The sequence below is a fragment of the Peromyscus eremicus genome, chromosome 13 (genome assembly GCF_949786415.1).
Source record: "Peromyscus eremicus chromosome 13, PerEre_H2_v1, whole genome shotgun sequence".
In the NCBI taxonomy this organism is placed as follows: domain Eukaryota; kingdom Metazoa; phylum Chordata; class Mammalia; order Rodentia; family Cricetidae; genus Peromyscus; species Peromyscus eremicus.
In genome coordinates, this window is record NC_081429.1 from 18,341,619 (window position 1) to 18,356,511 (window position 14,893).

At 37.5% G+C, this 14,893-nt stretch overlaps 1 protein-coding gene across 1 annotated transcript in view; it reads right to left on the reverse strand.

Annotated features, from left to right (window-relative positions):
- Window positions 1-14,893, reverse strand: part of Fbxl17 (F-box and leucine rich repeat protein 17) — a 449,538-nt gene that overhangs the window by 276,177 nt on the left and 158,468 nt on the right. Inside the window, exon 6 of the mRNA XM_059277888.1 lies at window positions 14,111-14,241. Coding sequence (XP_059133871.1) covers window positions 14,111-14,241 — 131 coding nt within the window. The remainder of the gene's footprint in view (window positions 1-14,110; window positions 14,242-14,893) is intronic.

Genomic DNA, 14,893 nt, shown 5'->3' on the forward strand with positions numbered 1-14,893 from the left:
ATATTTACTTATGGACTGTTTATTGCAGCAATCACTAAATTCAGAATAAGCTGTCAGAGGAGGAAAGCGCAGATGCCGTGAGGTCAAACATTAAACTGTGCATTTGGCCAGGTATCGGCTGGAAAGTAGTACTCTCGGCACCCTCCCTACCTAACCAATAACAGGGCACAGTGACCTCAGACAAAGACCTAGGGTGATCCTTAAAGAAGAGAATGAGGAATAAACTCCTAGAGACTTTCTTCATGCAGTATGAACTTTTCAGCAGAGGACAACCAGAAAGTATCTTTACCAGGAATGCTGTGTAACAAAACACACTGAAACTGTGGAGCTTCAATAAAATTTAACATTTGTTCACAACTCTGCAGGCCAGGCATCGGAATGGGGCGCCTCTGACATTCTGCCACTTTCCATTATGAGACTGCAGGAGTCTGAAGGCTGAGGCCACATGATCTGATTTAGCTTCAGTTACAAAGCTAACAGCTGGCTGTAAACGTTGGATAGTCTTCCTTCTTAATGAGGTCTCTCAAGATCAGAGAAGGTGGACTATGCCAATGGTCCTCAACCTTCCTAACGCTGCGACCCTTTAATACAGTGCCTCATGGTGTGCTGACCCCAACCATAAAATTATTTTCGTTGCTACTTCATCACTGTGATTTTGTTACTGTTATGAATCATGATGTAAAGATCTGATATGTAGGGTATCTGACCCATAGGTTGAGAACTGCTGGTCTTTGCTACACACATGTTAATGGCAGGATTCCAGAGAGGCGAGCACAGAAGTTCTAAGAATTCCAGAAGCCAAATGCTGAAAGCCCCACAACACGAGCTCCACTGCAGTTGGTGCAAATCCTAAAGGGGTAAAGACTTCTTAATGGGGAAGCGGGTCACGTCACTTCGCACTTCAAAGTGTACATACAGGTGGGAAGAGTCTGGGGTTATAGTCTGCAGAATACAGGTGAGCTTTGATTGCTCTTCCTGTATTATCTCTCTCTTTAGAGCTGCCTGTGATCAATAACTGCAGGGTTTTAGTTTTGAAGAGGAAATGGAAGCGTTAACTTTCATCTTCTGCCATATGGACTTACACGACTTGGCTGCTTTACTGATGAACTTCAAAACAGGAGCACAATCCAGAACCAGTGGCTGAGACTATTGTTGGGGTTGATTGGTTCTGTAGGTGGTGGTTGCTTTCAGGTCATGAAAGTCTTCAACCTTTTATATTTAATCTCGTAACTAATACGCTGTGTTTGATATTTTCCCTTTTTTATGTATATGGGTGTTTTACCTGCACACATGTCTGTGCACCACTTGTGTGGCTGGTGCCCGATGAAGCCAGAAAAAGGCGTCAGATTCTCTGGAACTGGAGTTACAGATGGTTATAAACTGCCACATGGGTGCTGAGAATCAAATCTGGGTTCTCTGGAAGAGCAGCATGTGCTTTTATCCCCTGAACCATCACTCCCGGCACCCCTGATATTTTTACTTTTAACAAGCAAGCGTTCAAATTGAACATTCTACAATAAACAGCATCAACACAAGAAATCTAGGTTATATATGCAGCACTTCAAGAAGTTACAAAGCTCATAAGAGAAGGAAAACACACCATTGTAAAAATTACATATACTTCTATTCATTTGTATGAAGATGACCTATGGAAAATTTTTTTTGTTTACATTGTAATTAACCAGCTGATCTGGAAATCTATTCATACTGAATTATGAAGAGTTCAAATTTATTACACTAGTTTTTGTGTCTACTAACAAATAAGAATGTTGATTAAAAAGACGAAACTTTATTTCATGAAATCTCATTTCACTGAATATATTTCTGAAATACCCAGAGAATCACAGAATGTCACAAAGTGATAATTGCTACCTAGACTTCATTGAACATGTTCATCTCTAAAAGACTCATTTCTATAGCAGCAGTGCACTGTGGTATGTCTGCTTTGGACAATTTCAAGGGGTAAAATATGCCACGGAACACACTACATAATCAGAACCATTCCTTAAGGGAGGAGAGAGGAAATCGCTACTTGCTGTTTCACAATATGGTGAACCGAGGAGCAGTCTGAGGAAGAGCTAAGTCCCCACTAATGGCATCCCTACAGTTTCCAGTGAGGAACTGATTCCTAGAATTGCAGTTATTTTCAGCTGAGGATCTGTTACAGAGCTGCTTCCGAGAGACGGAGCTGGATGCACAAGAAGCTCTGGATTTCAGACAAACTGGTGCTGGCAAGGCTATAATGCGGGTGACGAGGAGCATTTCGCCGATGTGCACATGCTAATCTAATTTTTTAAGCCACTTTACTGTTTTTATTATGTTATAAGAGGCCAAATAATGCTCATCTAGAGGAAATGCCACTAACCAAGTCACCTGTCATTTTTCTTCCAGAGTGTTTGGCATGATTTCCAGAAATTAGACAATTCTAGGTGATTATTCAGGGTCAGTCCAGGAACAGGTGATCTACTTCTCAGATGATGGTAAAAACTGTGTCCATGTTTAAAATAACCTCCAAAGTCTTACAGTCTGGTAGATAAACTACATAGTTACCATCTTTTAAAGAACAGTAACTAGTCTAACATTTTTAAATTATCTCACTTACTCTTCTTATATGCTGGGATCTCAAAAGACAGTTCCAAAGTGCACCTTGAACAAACAGAAAAGCAATTAGCCTAAATTAATTGCTCTGCTGATGTGCTGTGCAGCAGGCATGCTTGGTGGCCTTGACAATTCTGCCACTGTTTTCACAGCCTGATGTTCTGATGATAACTGCTGAAATGTGAGCCTGGCCTTAATCAGTATGTTTAGATACATGTTAGCAATTAACCAAATATTAAATATGCATGGAAGGCGGCACACGAGAGCAAGAGCAAATGCCTGATTTTCCCCTCATACAGCCATACTGTTCTCACCAAGAAGCAGAGGGAACACTGGAGCTACCTTTCTTGCTCTTTTCTCAGCTAATACTGGCTATCACCATAGGCCAAAATACAAGTGAGTTAATGGTTCTTCACATAAAAATATCCCCACAATGAAAAAAAAAAAAGGCAATCCTCAATAACTGAGCACTAAAACTTCTTTTTTAATAAAAGAGAGATTATGACTTTCAAATATCAGTATGAAATACATAAAGCTCAATCTGAATTTAGACAATAACATTAAATCATTTAAGTATCAATGTATTTTATTCAGAAATAAGTAAGTCGGGAAGGAAGAGGGCAGTGGCGCCAACTGCCTGATTGTTTCCCAACTTTGAGCCAAATTTGAAAGTACATTTATTCAACCTAAAATAAAATCAATATTCCTAATTCTCTTAACATACATGGATTAAAGGACTTCTCTGAAAAGTGTACAATTTAAAGGCGGCGGGAGATGAAGTTAGAGGCTCAAGAATGAAGAAGCCAGGACTTCCTCACATGGAGAGAGATTCATAAACCAAACAGCACACAGCCCCACACTCAAGGCCACCAGCAGGGATGCTCCCTGCATCCTGATGCACAGGAGTGTGATGTAGTGCTTCTCCGGTTCACTCCATCTTGTCTTAACTACAAAAGCATTCTCAATCATTTTAAGAGAAATTATTAGTACCACTACAACTACAACTGCTAATGTAATGAGTTTGCTCTTTTTCTTTTTAGCTTCAGTACCTGAAGACTAAGTTCATACTGTCTTAAATAAAATATTTTATCAGCTGAGGAAGGGTATGTATGAAACCTTTCCATTTTCGCGCAGAAAAAGGTTCAAGCCAAAGTGTTCTGTCATTTTCATGTCTTCAGGAACACCTCCCTTTCTTCACTCCTGAAAGAACTGTCACACAGAAAATAGCCCAGGCACGTGCATTGTCAGATCTGCCATTTTTAATTATTACCAATCAAGTTACAGCCATTTCCTCTCTGGTTAAACATGTGTGTACCTATCTTCCAAAGTATTTCTTTATGCCACTGTTCATAAAACATTTTAGGCTGAAGGAAAATCCCCTGCACTAAATTAATAACTAATCACAGGAGATATTTATCATCTCAAGTCTTTTACAGGGAAATTGTCAGATTTAATCACCTTTCCCATATTTTCACTATTTACTGGGCTTCATTTATCATACACTTTAGATTTTGACAACAGTGAGTTATTTTAATTGCTATTTCAAGTTTGAGTGACTAAGAATAAGACCATTCCTAGGAGACATGGGGGTGGGAAATGTAGAGAAATTCATCTGAGCAACCAATAAACTATTACTTTCATGAATAAATCAAGGTTTTCTACATTGTTAGCAATTTAAAAACAGGCATGAGGTAGGAAACCACCAAATCACAGGCTTATGGTACTGCATTATCATAACATTTAAAATGTATCATTCCTGCTCTTTCCCATGATATGATCATAAACTGATTTCTTAACATGGAAAACATTTTTTATACCACAAATTAGACTGGGTAATAGTGCAGTGGTCAGTGATAGAGTGCATATTTATTATGAGTAAAGGCATGGGTTCAATACCCAGCAAATACTCCCCCTAACAAAAGCAAATTTCACAAACTAAATGCTTATTTTGTATATTTAGTCATCCTTCTATAGCTTGAAAACATAAAACAAGAAACTGCATAACAATAGCACATTCAGAAACATTCATGACATGATTAAATACAACTACCCTTCTTGGAATAGGGAGATAGATCCGTGAGTAAAATGCTTGTCATGAAAACATTAAGACCTGAATTTAGATCCCCACCTACCACTGTTTAAAAAGCAAGGCATGGCATGTGTCTGTGACCCAGGTGTTGAGAATCAGAGCCAGGTGAATCCCAGGGGATCATGGCTAGGCTCTCTAGCAAAAATGGTAAACTAAAGTTCAGTGAGAGTCTCCCATCTCAAAAAATAAATGAAGAAGCAATTGAGGAAACCATCAAACATCAACCTTTGGTCTCTGTACTTGCTTGCATGGGTACATTCACTCCCCATTGCACACACACACACACACACACACACACACACACACACACACACGCATGCATACACACACACAAAAAGAAATTACCTTTCTAGAGAAGATCTTACAAATAACTATTGCAGTAAAATATATTGTTTTCAAAAATACAATTATATAACACATACAAAACTATTCAGTGGATTATATACGTAGTTTATGACAGAATTTTAAAATTGTTCCATTAAACCATCCTACCACATTATGAGACACCATGTGGCAGTTTGAATGAGGATAGCCCCCATAGACCCTTATGTTTGAATGGTTGGTCCTCAACTGGTGGAGCTGTTTGGGAAGGATTAGGAGGTGTGGCCTTGTTGGAGAGGTATATCACTGAGCATGAGCGCTGATGTTTCAAAAGCCCATGTCATTCCAGTTCTCCCTCTTCCCCCACCCTCTCTCCCCCTTGTGACAAGCTTTCAGATACTGCTCCAATGTCAGGCCTGCCTACTAGCTGTCATGTTACACAGGATGGTCATGGACTCTATGGACTCTACTACTCTCGGGAACCAGGAGCCCTTTAAAATTGCCTTTGTTGTGGTATTCTGTCATAACTATAGAAAAGTAAGACACACTAGTATCCAAACTCCTCCACATCCTAGCGGAGGAACAGGACTAGCACAAACACTACCATGGGGATGCCTCGGCGGTTAGCATCAGTAACTAGTTTCCTATGAGATGGGACTGGCTGGCTCCTAGGCTGGTGGGAGACTCTTGTGCTCATCTTCCCAAGACAATGGCACTACAGGTGATGGCACTACACACACCACGGTGTATTTTTATCTCCTTTTTATTTCTGAGTTTCCGGGCTGGTAGAAAAAAAAAATTGCTCCAACTTTGCAATATTTCAAGCTGAAAAGCATCCACTCCTCCAAACCACGTAACGTTAATAGAAAGTAAAATATCCTCAAGCTCAAATTCAACTATGCTGCTGGATTTAATGGCTAGGTTTGTCCCCTTGGGCAACCTCTAAACCTCAGTCTCTATGAGAATTAAGTAATATTAGGGGATTGAAATGAAATAAAGGTCTAAGTCCACTGTGACATGACATTCACTGGAAGATAGTAGATTACCCACTCAGTCCTTGAGCACTTATAAATACAATATATAGCATATGTTCACAAAACAATTCTTGGAAATAAAACACAATGGACACTCAGCAAATATTTTATATCGCCAACACCTGCTCAAATCCTCTCTGAACTTTAATTCTAAATATCACTGCTTTTTATTGAATCAACGGAAATTTGAAAGAAGAAACAGAATAAACATCCAGAGACGATCAAGGGAGTTAGAAAAATCTTTCTGTAAAACCTCATTGAGTTTCACATGAGCTGGGGTGCTGTCAGTCTCACTGAGAGGTGGGTGTGATGCTGCATCTGCCAATCTACAATTTGAACTTACATAAACCCAAAAGCACTACAAAAGGATTTGTTTTTTTCTGTAGGAGAATAAAGAGACAGAGAAAAGAGAAAAAGAGAGTTAGGATTCCTCTTAACACTGCAAACAAAGGAATCATGAATCAAAATTAAGCAATACCTATGAATTCTCTTTAAAAAAAAAAAAAACAACAACACCTAAAATAACTGTAAATAAAAGATGTAGCTCAGTGGCAGAGCACATGCCCAGAACACTTTAGACAATGGCACCAAAATAAATAAATAAATAACAAAATAAATAAATAATTCACAGCTTTGAAGCTGGACAGAGTTTAGAAAACTAGTTGATCTGTGCTAACAATCCAATAAATTGTTTTATAGGAGGCCTGCTTGCTTGCTTGCTTTCATTATTGGACGTCTGCTAAGGAAAACAAAAGCTTTATCTATCAGAGCTGACTGGATTTCCCTCTGTAACTTCCACCTATTGGGCAAAGTCCTGATGTCAGAAAAGACAGCAATAACAAGAAAGAACTACATCAGGTAAAAATAATTAACTACATTATCTGTTAATGCCTTTATTAAACTCCACTTGCAAAGAACTATTTGATTTAATGTATGAAACAAGAATCTTTACAGTTAAATATATATTTTTGAGTGTATGTGTGTCTCTGTCTATCGGAATATATGTTACCTTCATGCAGATGCCCACAGGACACTGGATCCTCTGAAGCTGGAATTACAGGGAACCAAACTCAGTTCCTCTAGAAGAGCAAGAAATGTGCTGAACCACTGAGCCATCCCTTTGGCCCCAATATTCTATATTTTAATGGAGAAGAACTCAGTTTCTATGCTGTGTGAGAGATAAATAAAAATATGGATCGTGTCTGTAGGAGGAGAAACTGGCCAACAGCCCAAGACAACAAATAGCTCATTCTCACGAAAACGTTGCTGACAAAACAGATAGGCTAATCCAAAACTTTTACAAGACTTGAGTTCAGAATTTTCATGTAAATTATCTAATTAAAAAAGAAAAACAAGCCCTGCGGTGGTGGCGCACACCTTTAATCCCAGCACTCAGGAGGCAGAGGCAGGAAGATCTCTATGAGTTCAAGGCCAGCCTGGTCTACAAAGCAAGTTCCAGGAAAGGCACAAAGCTACACAGAGAAACCCTGTCTCGAAAAAACAAAAAAACAAAACAAAAAAAGAAAAAAAGAAAAACAAAACAAAAGCCTTACTGAATACCTGAAAGAAAGTAGACATAAGAGAAAAGATTTAAAAACCTCCGTGTTTTAGAGTAAAGCCTTTTTTGGAAATAAAAGACTAACCCAACAAATTACAGCAATGATAGTTTGCTTCAACAACCACTGCTGAGATCTGGATAAGACCCAGAGTGTCATCCATGTTCGCAACTGAGTTCTCCGTGTGCCTGTGTTGAATCAGTGGACCCTTTAAGAGACAGAGCCTCTTAAAGGATCATGGTAGTTCTTGCCTGGCCTCCAGTCTTTCTCTGACTTCCTGTCTCACCATGTGATCTCTTCCTGCCATTTGTAGGCATCCATCTGAAGAACCTTACCCAAAGTCAAGCACATCAGCCATTCTACATTGGACTGTCGACCTCAAAAACGATCAACTAAATAAACCTCTTTTCATTACTTGTTATTCAATGGAGAGTACTCTTATCCCAAGGGTAGAGCCTGGCTTTTGCTGTGCTTTGTAATATTAGCTAGTGGCTGCTAGAAAATCTTTCATTTCTCTCACATTATTACTTTACACTGTTTTCATGAGCAACACAATGGGCTGAAAACCAAAGGGTCATTTGCTAATGAAAATACATATCACAGGAATGAAACTAACCTTTTTTTTTTTTTTCAGTTTTCCCACTGTTAAAAATTTTTTTTTTTTGATATTTTTTTTTGGTAAGTCCATTTATGTGGTTTATTACATTTATTGTCTTGGGTATGTTGAACCGTCTCTGCATTTCAGGAATGAAGTCAACTTGGTCATGGTGGGTACTCTTTTTGATTTGTGTATCTTACTTTCAAGTATTTTTTTTTTTTTTTTTTGGTTTTTCGAGACAGGGTTTCTCTGTGTAGCTTTGTGCCTTTTCCTGGAACTCACTTGGTAACAGAAAAACTACATTTTTGACAGTGAATTTAAATATTAAATCAAGGCAATTACTTTTAATTCTTATTGATTAAAAAAAGAACTATTATAATCATATTGCTATGAAAAAGCTCGGAACCATTCAATTTTTACTTATCACCCTTTTATACCTAAATGTGTGGCTTTTGGATTCTGCATGAGTTACACAAAACTCTAAAGACCAAATTGAACGTAAAATAACAAAAGATTTATATCAAATACAGATAAATATTTCAATAAGCTTGGAGTCAGAAAGAATAGAGAAGACATAATAGCCAGATGTTTAATTTAAATCACAGCTACAAGTATCCATAGTCTCTTTTCATAGAACACTTGCATTGTATTTGTATTTAAAAGCAACGATAAATGTCAAATGACTACTGGGCCATCCTTCTGAATACAAGGAAATACCATGCTGTGCAATCCTTTCGATGCAACAGTGCTTTTAGGAAACAAAGGAGTCGCACAGATCAACTTCAAGACTGCAAAATGCTCAGCCTGTAGAGGTGGGGTTGGAGCTCAGTGGCAGGACTTTAACGAGAAGAGCCTGTCATCACTACACAGTTTTAAATGTTAGCTTTTTTAAAAAGTTCACAGACAAGAACTTGAAATGTAGAGAAACTGGGGGCGCTGCAGTTTATTAAGCCAGCACTTTATAGTGCCAGCCTCACAAAAGTAAGAAAGTTTTTCATATATAAATACATTAAATGATATCTAAAGGTTCTAGATCGCAGTTCTCAACCTTCCCCATGCTGCAGTTCTTTAATACAGTTGTTCATGCTGTGGTGACCCCCAACCATGAAATTATTTCGTTGTTACTTCATAACTGCAACTTTACTACTGTTATGAACTGTAAACATCTGACATGCAGGATACCTGGTATGTGACCCCAGAGGGGTCACAACCCTCAGTTTGAGAACCACTGTTCTAGACCAAAGAAAATAATGACTTCTTACCAAAAACACAAAACTAAGAATTTTTCATATATTAATAGTGGATTAATTCCATCTATGAACTAGAAAATTGACTGATCATTCATTAACATTTTCTTGTTTGTCCTCACTCAGTTTTCATAGTAGCAATTATAGAAAACACATCCATCTTAAAAAAAAAAATCAAACAAATGATCTAAATTTAATAGGAATAATTTGACCTTTCCCTGAACAAAAGATGTTGAAAAGCTTAAATGAGAATGTGTGTAAAATACCTATAAATCACCTGTGCAATAAAAGCTGCATTCCTCCGCTCTATCCTTAGCGAGCTCATTATTAATGTTATGTCTTATGTCACCTAAAGAGATGGATGGCCGTTACAGCAGCAGAAACTCAGTGCCCCACTTTCTGAGACATAGTACCAAGTACTCAGCACTGCTTCCTGACTTACTAAAGGATAGTCATAATGAACAAATGTAACACAAAAGCTAATTGATAGGCTAACTGCATTAGTGCTTCCCAGGGCTCTCTCTGTGAAAGGTTACTAACCCATCTGGCTAAGTGCTGAAATCATAATTAAGTCTGATGGGAAGTCCTAGATTTATACCAATATAATTACAAATATTACTTAGCTTAGTAATACAGTATGGCAAGAACAATGAGATGAGTAATTTAGATGATACTGCAAAGTGGGTTTTAATGTCTGAAACTTCTATTACAGTACACAGGATAAGTGCAAGTAGTGTAATTAAAACTAAAAGAGTCTGATCTTCGTAACTCTAGTGCTTGGCTCATTAAAATGCATGTTGTCTCAATTAATCCAAACTTTTCCATTAAAAACATAAAAATACACTTTCATTCCTTAGAAATCAATCTCCATGGTACTTATTATATTTAGAATCAAACACTAAATAACCATTACAGATAAGTACAAAGGAAAGTGATAGGGAGCAAGAAGTTGCATCCACAAGCCCAACAAAGGAAGAAAAGGCACAGTAAAGGCTGCTCACTTCCCATCCTAAGTCCCCCAGTTTGGGCTAAGTAAGTGTTTGAAGAGCCAGAAGATTAAGAACCCTGAGCGAACCTATGCAAAGTGTTCATATACCATTCCCAGATTTCATATCATTTTCCAGTTACAGCATTCTCTGATTACTGATTCTCTTGTTAAATGTGACGCCTAGGTCATGTGTACAGAAAACTGTGGAATGTAATCACATTGCTGCAGGATGACTTCTCCCTCTTTTAATTCAATATACTGCCAAGAAACGTCTCTAAATATTAAGCAGACAGAAACACAAATGTTCATATTTTTATGGTATTACTTGCTATGAAAAGTTATTAAAAAGTATGTTGTCATTTAATTATCTATAAATTAGAATACTGATAATGGAGACATTTTAACTTTTAACTTGATATCACTCAATTTTCTTTAAATATTTAGCTTACTTTGTAAGGGAAATAGTACCAGAAACAATAAACACATTTTAAAATTTTTTGATTCTAATTCTTTAACAGTCCATTAGATTTTTAAATGAAATTTGAAAAAAAAAATCGGTAAGTTTTTCGAAAGAAATTTGATTCAATAAAGCTGTAAGAGGAAAAAAAGAAACTTGTAACCCAGCAGTAAGAAAACAAAACGGAAAGGTGCTTTGTGATGTTGCACTAGGAAGTGTTTGGGCAGACCTCGAAAGTGCAGGAAACAAAGCAAAAAGAGACCAAGAAGATTACATCAAACTGAAGGATTCCACACAGCAAAGGAAACACCAGAGGGAAAGAAATTCACACAATCAGAGAAAATACTTAAAAACTGTCATGTCACAACAGGAAAATAACTCAAATACATGTAACTCAACAGCAAAAACCAAATAGCCTGATTTTAAAAACAAGCAATAGACCTTTTAAAAGACACACGAAAGGCAGATAAACTTAAGCATCTCTAATTGTCAACCCCAGAGAGAGCTAGACATCATGAGCTATGCCTGTAATCTTAGCAGCGGGCAGGACAGCGGGCAGGATTTAGGAGCTCTTGTTCAGTGGGAAACAAAGTAACTCCCATGTCACCCACTTAGCAAGAAGGACTACTAAGAAAAAAGAAAATGAAAAGATAACTGCTGGCAAAATTACAGAAAACAGGACCTCTGTGCACGGATAGTGAGGTGTGAGTATAAAAATTAGGACAAGCAGTATGGGCGCTACTGACAAACTTGAACACGGGGCTACCACAGGCTCCAGTGAAACCAGGAAATGAAAGGACAGCTGTGCTCAGCATATTTGTTATATGCAAGAAAGGAAACAATCTCTGTGTCCATCAACTCATGAGTGGATAAAAATCTTGAAGCTTTTAAAAAACAGTATATTTTTACAACAATATATTGATCACTCCTTTTCCCACTCCCTGCCATATTCTCCCCCCAAAGGGCTGGGGATATAGGTCAGTGACAGACTGCTTAACCAGCATAATGAGACAGGTTAGTGACGTTTCATAGAGCGGGAACTGGAATGCACCTCACTGTGCCTTTGAGATCCTGTCATACGACAACAAGAACAGAACTGGACATGATGTTAAGTGAAGTGAGCCAAGCAAGAAAGCCAAGTGCTGCCTGCTCTCCAACATTAGAGGGATATGCAAGAACTGGCCTTCTGGAAATTGAGAGAACCATGGTAGCTAGCCATCAATTACACAAGAGTCCGATGCTCAAGACACTAACTATAGACAGCAATGTTGTACTGTATATTTTTAAATGGCAAGAAGAACAGAGTTTGTTGGAGTTTTGTCTTTTTTTTTAATAACAAATGGATACGTGCTTCAGGAGACAAATTTGCTTAGCCTTATTTAAACACTGTATCAGTTAAATATGCACTGAAGCTTTATATGAGACCCAATAAATAAATTCAGTTGCAACTTTTATGTATCGGTTAAAATTTTTAAATTTTAAACAAATAAATGATACAAAAATTACTATAAAAATTTTACTAAGAATCACATGAAGACTATCATATAACTTAAAAGAAAAATTTAAAGCAATCTAAAATTGATTACTATAACTTGCTAAAACTGGAAAAATGGAATGTATATCACTTTAAGTATAAAAAGAAATTGCAAAAAACAGGAGAATGGGGAGTGTTATAGAATATTATTTTAAGAAGTGTTACATTTGTTTATGCTGTGGACCATTTGTTTAATGATGCAAAGATGTGTTGCATTCTTTTATGTTGCATTTGTTTAACTCTGTGAAGCTGTGTTACTTTGCTGGTCTAAAACATCTAATGGTCTAATAAAGAGCTGAATGGCCAATAGCAAGGCAGGAGAAAGGATAGGCAGGGCTGCCAGGCAGAGAGAATAAACAGAAGGAGAAATCTGGAAGAAGATCTAGGAGCAAAAAAGAGGAGGAGAGGAGGAGTCCAGGGGCCAGCCACCCAGCTACACAGCAAGCCACGGAGTAAGAAGTAAAGACATAGAGAAATGTAAAAGCCCAGAGGCAAAAAGTAGACAGGATAATTTAAGTTAAGAAAAGCTGGCTAGACATAAGCCAAGCTAAGGCTGGGCAGTCATAAGTAATAATAAGACTCTGTGTAATTATTTGGGAGCGGGGTGGCAGGCCCCCAAAGAATAAAGAACAAAGAGCCAAAAGAGTAACGAAAACCAACTCCAGGGCAATCTTAAGTTTAAACCACTGTTAGATTAAACAATACTATTTCTCCTGCCTGTAAAATATTGCTATCTAAATAGTCGTTAATTTTATATGGAACAGTATGTTTTATTTTGAAAGCAAATTCTCTGTAATGGCCTATCTTGCTACATAGAGAAACCCTGTCTTGAATAACAAAAAAACAAAACAAACAAACAAACAAACAAAAACCATATTCTAATGGGTGGAGGGCCAGGCTCTAGGCTCATGCCTGTACTCAAACACCTGCCTCTTTGGCAATGATGGGACCATCATGCACTTGTCTGCATTATCAAAGTCTACTTGCAAGAGGTATACTTCTATCAATGTGATATTTCAGAGAAAAATAGGCATATGGTCATTTAAAAGAAAAGATCTCCCTTTTAACACATTGTATATTATGTATTAAACTGCTAATCACATGATTCTATTTAAAAACAACTTACATTTATAAGAAATATAAGCACTTGGGAGGCAGAGGGATCTCTGTGAGTTCAAGGCCAGTCCGGACCACAAAGCAAGTTCCAGGACAGCCAAGGCTGTTACAGAGAAAACCGGCCCCCCCCAAAAAAAAAAAAAAAAAAACACGAAAGAAAAAGTAATATAAGCTATAAGAAATGAAATCATCATCAAGAAGAGGTCTAAATGCAAAACATTTGAGGTAACTCCTCAGAATCATTGATAGGGTAAACCATAACAATCAGCCACAAAACTCTCAAATCCTTAAAAAGACGAACTATATATGCTTCATGAGTAACAAGGAACAAATTAACACTGCTGCAGCTGCTCAAGCAAACACCAGTGCTGCAGCACATGAAACCCTGCTGCAGTTCTAAGCAGCGATGCATCAAAGTATGCATCTAGATCCTTCTGCAAACTGCAGCAGAGCCATTGGGAGGCAGCTGCATGCAGCTTTCCTGATGCTGCCATGTCTTATTACAGTGGTAATCTGTATCTGCCAGGCTTTCCTCTGGACACACACGTGTCTAAAGACGCTACGATAGTTACCTGTCGTTTATGATCCAGTTCAGACAGAGGTTCAGAGAGCTAAGATTTTTGCACCTCTTGACGATTTCCATCACAGTTTCATTATCCAGTTCAGTGATATGACGGAGGTCCAAGCTGGAAAGATTTCTTAGCTAATGACATAAATAAAATGAAAGACAAAAAAAAAAAAAATAAGTGCCAAGTTAATTCTCAAAAATTATACTATCATTTACCTTATACTAGGAGTAGCACCACTGTACAAGAATTAATGTACATGAGATAGTCTAGCCTTTAAATTAAATATCAAAGTATTTTACAGAGAAAATTTTAAATAAGCATTGGAATCTATGATGAATATATGAATGGGCAAAACATAAAAAAGATTTTACTGAAGCACCACTAAAATAAAGAACTAGCAACCTGTTATGTAAAGTAGAGAAGCTGCGGAACACATTGCAGAAAGTACCTACAGTTGATAAGTTCAGACAGGGCTCAATTTCAGATGTTTATCTTCCAAACTAAAACATCACTTTTGTACCAGCTCTCTCATGTTCATCTAGGAAATATACATAATCAATTCAGAGATGAGTAGTCCCCAAATTGGGACTATCAGAGGCACATGTTTTACTGTACCACTCCAACCCTATTTCTTCATTTCTCTCATTCCTTTTTGATAATTCCTGGTTTTCCCTGATGTATAGTCTCCAAAGGCAAATTAATAACATTTACATAAAAGTGGCAGGATGTTGATTACCCTTCTCAAGTAAGGTATATTTCCAAATAAGTAACTTTTGCTTAGTAACA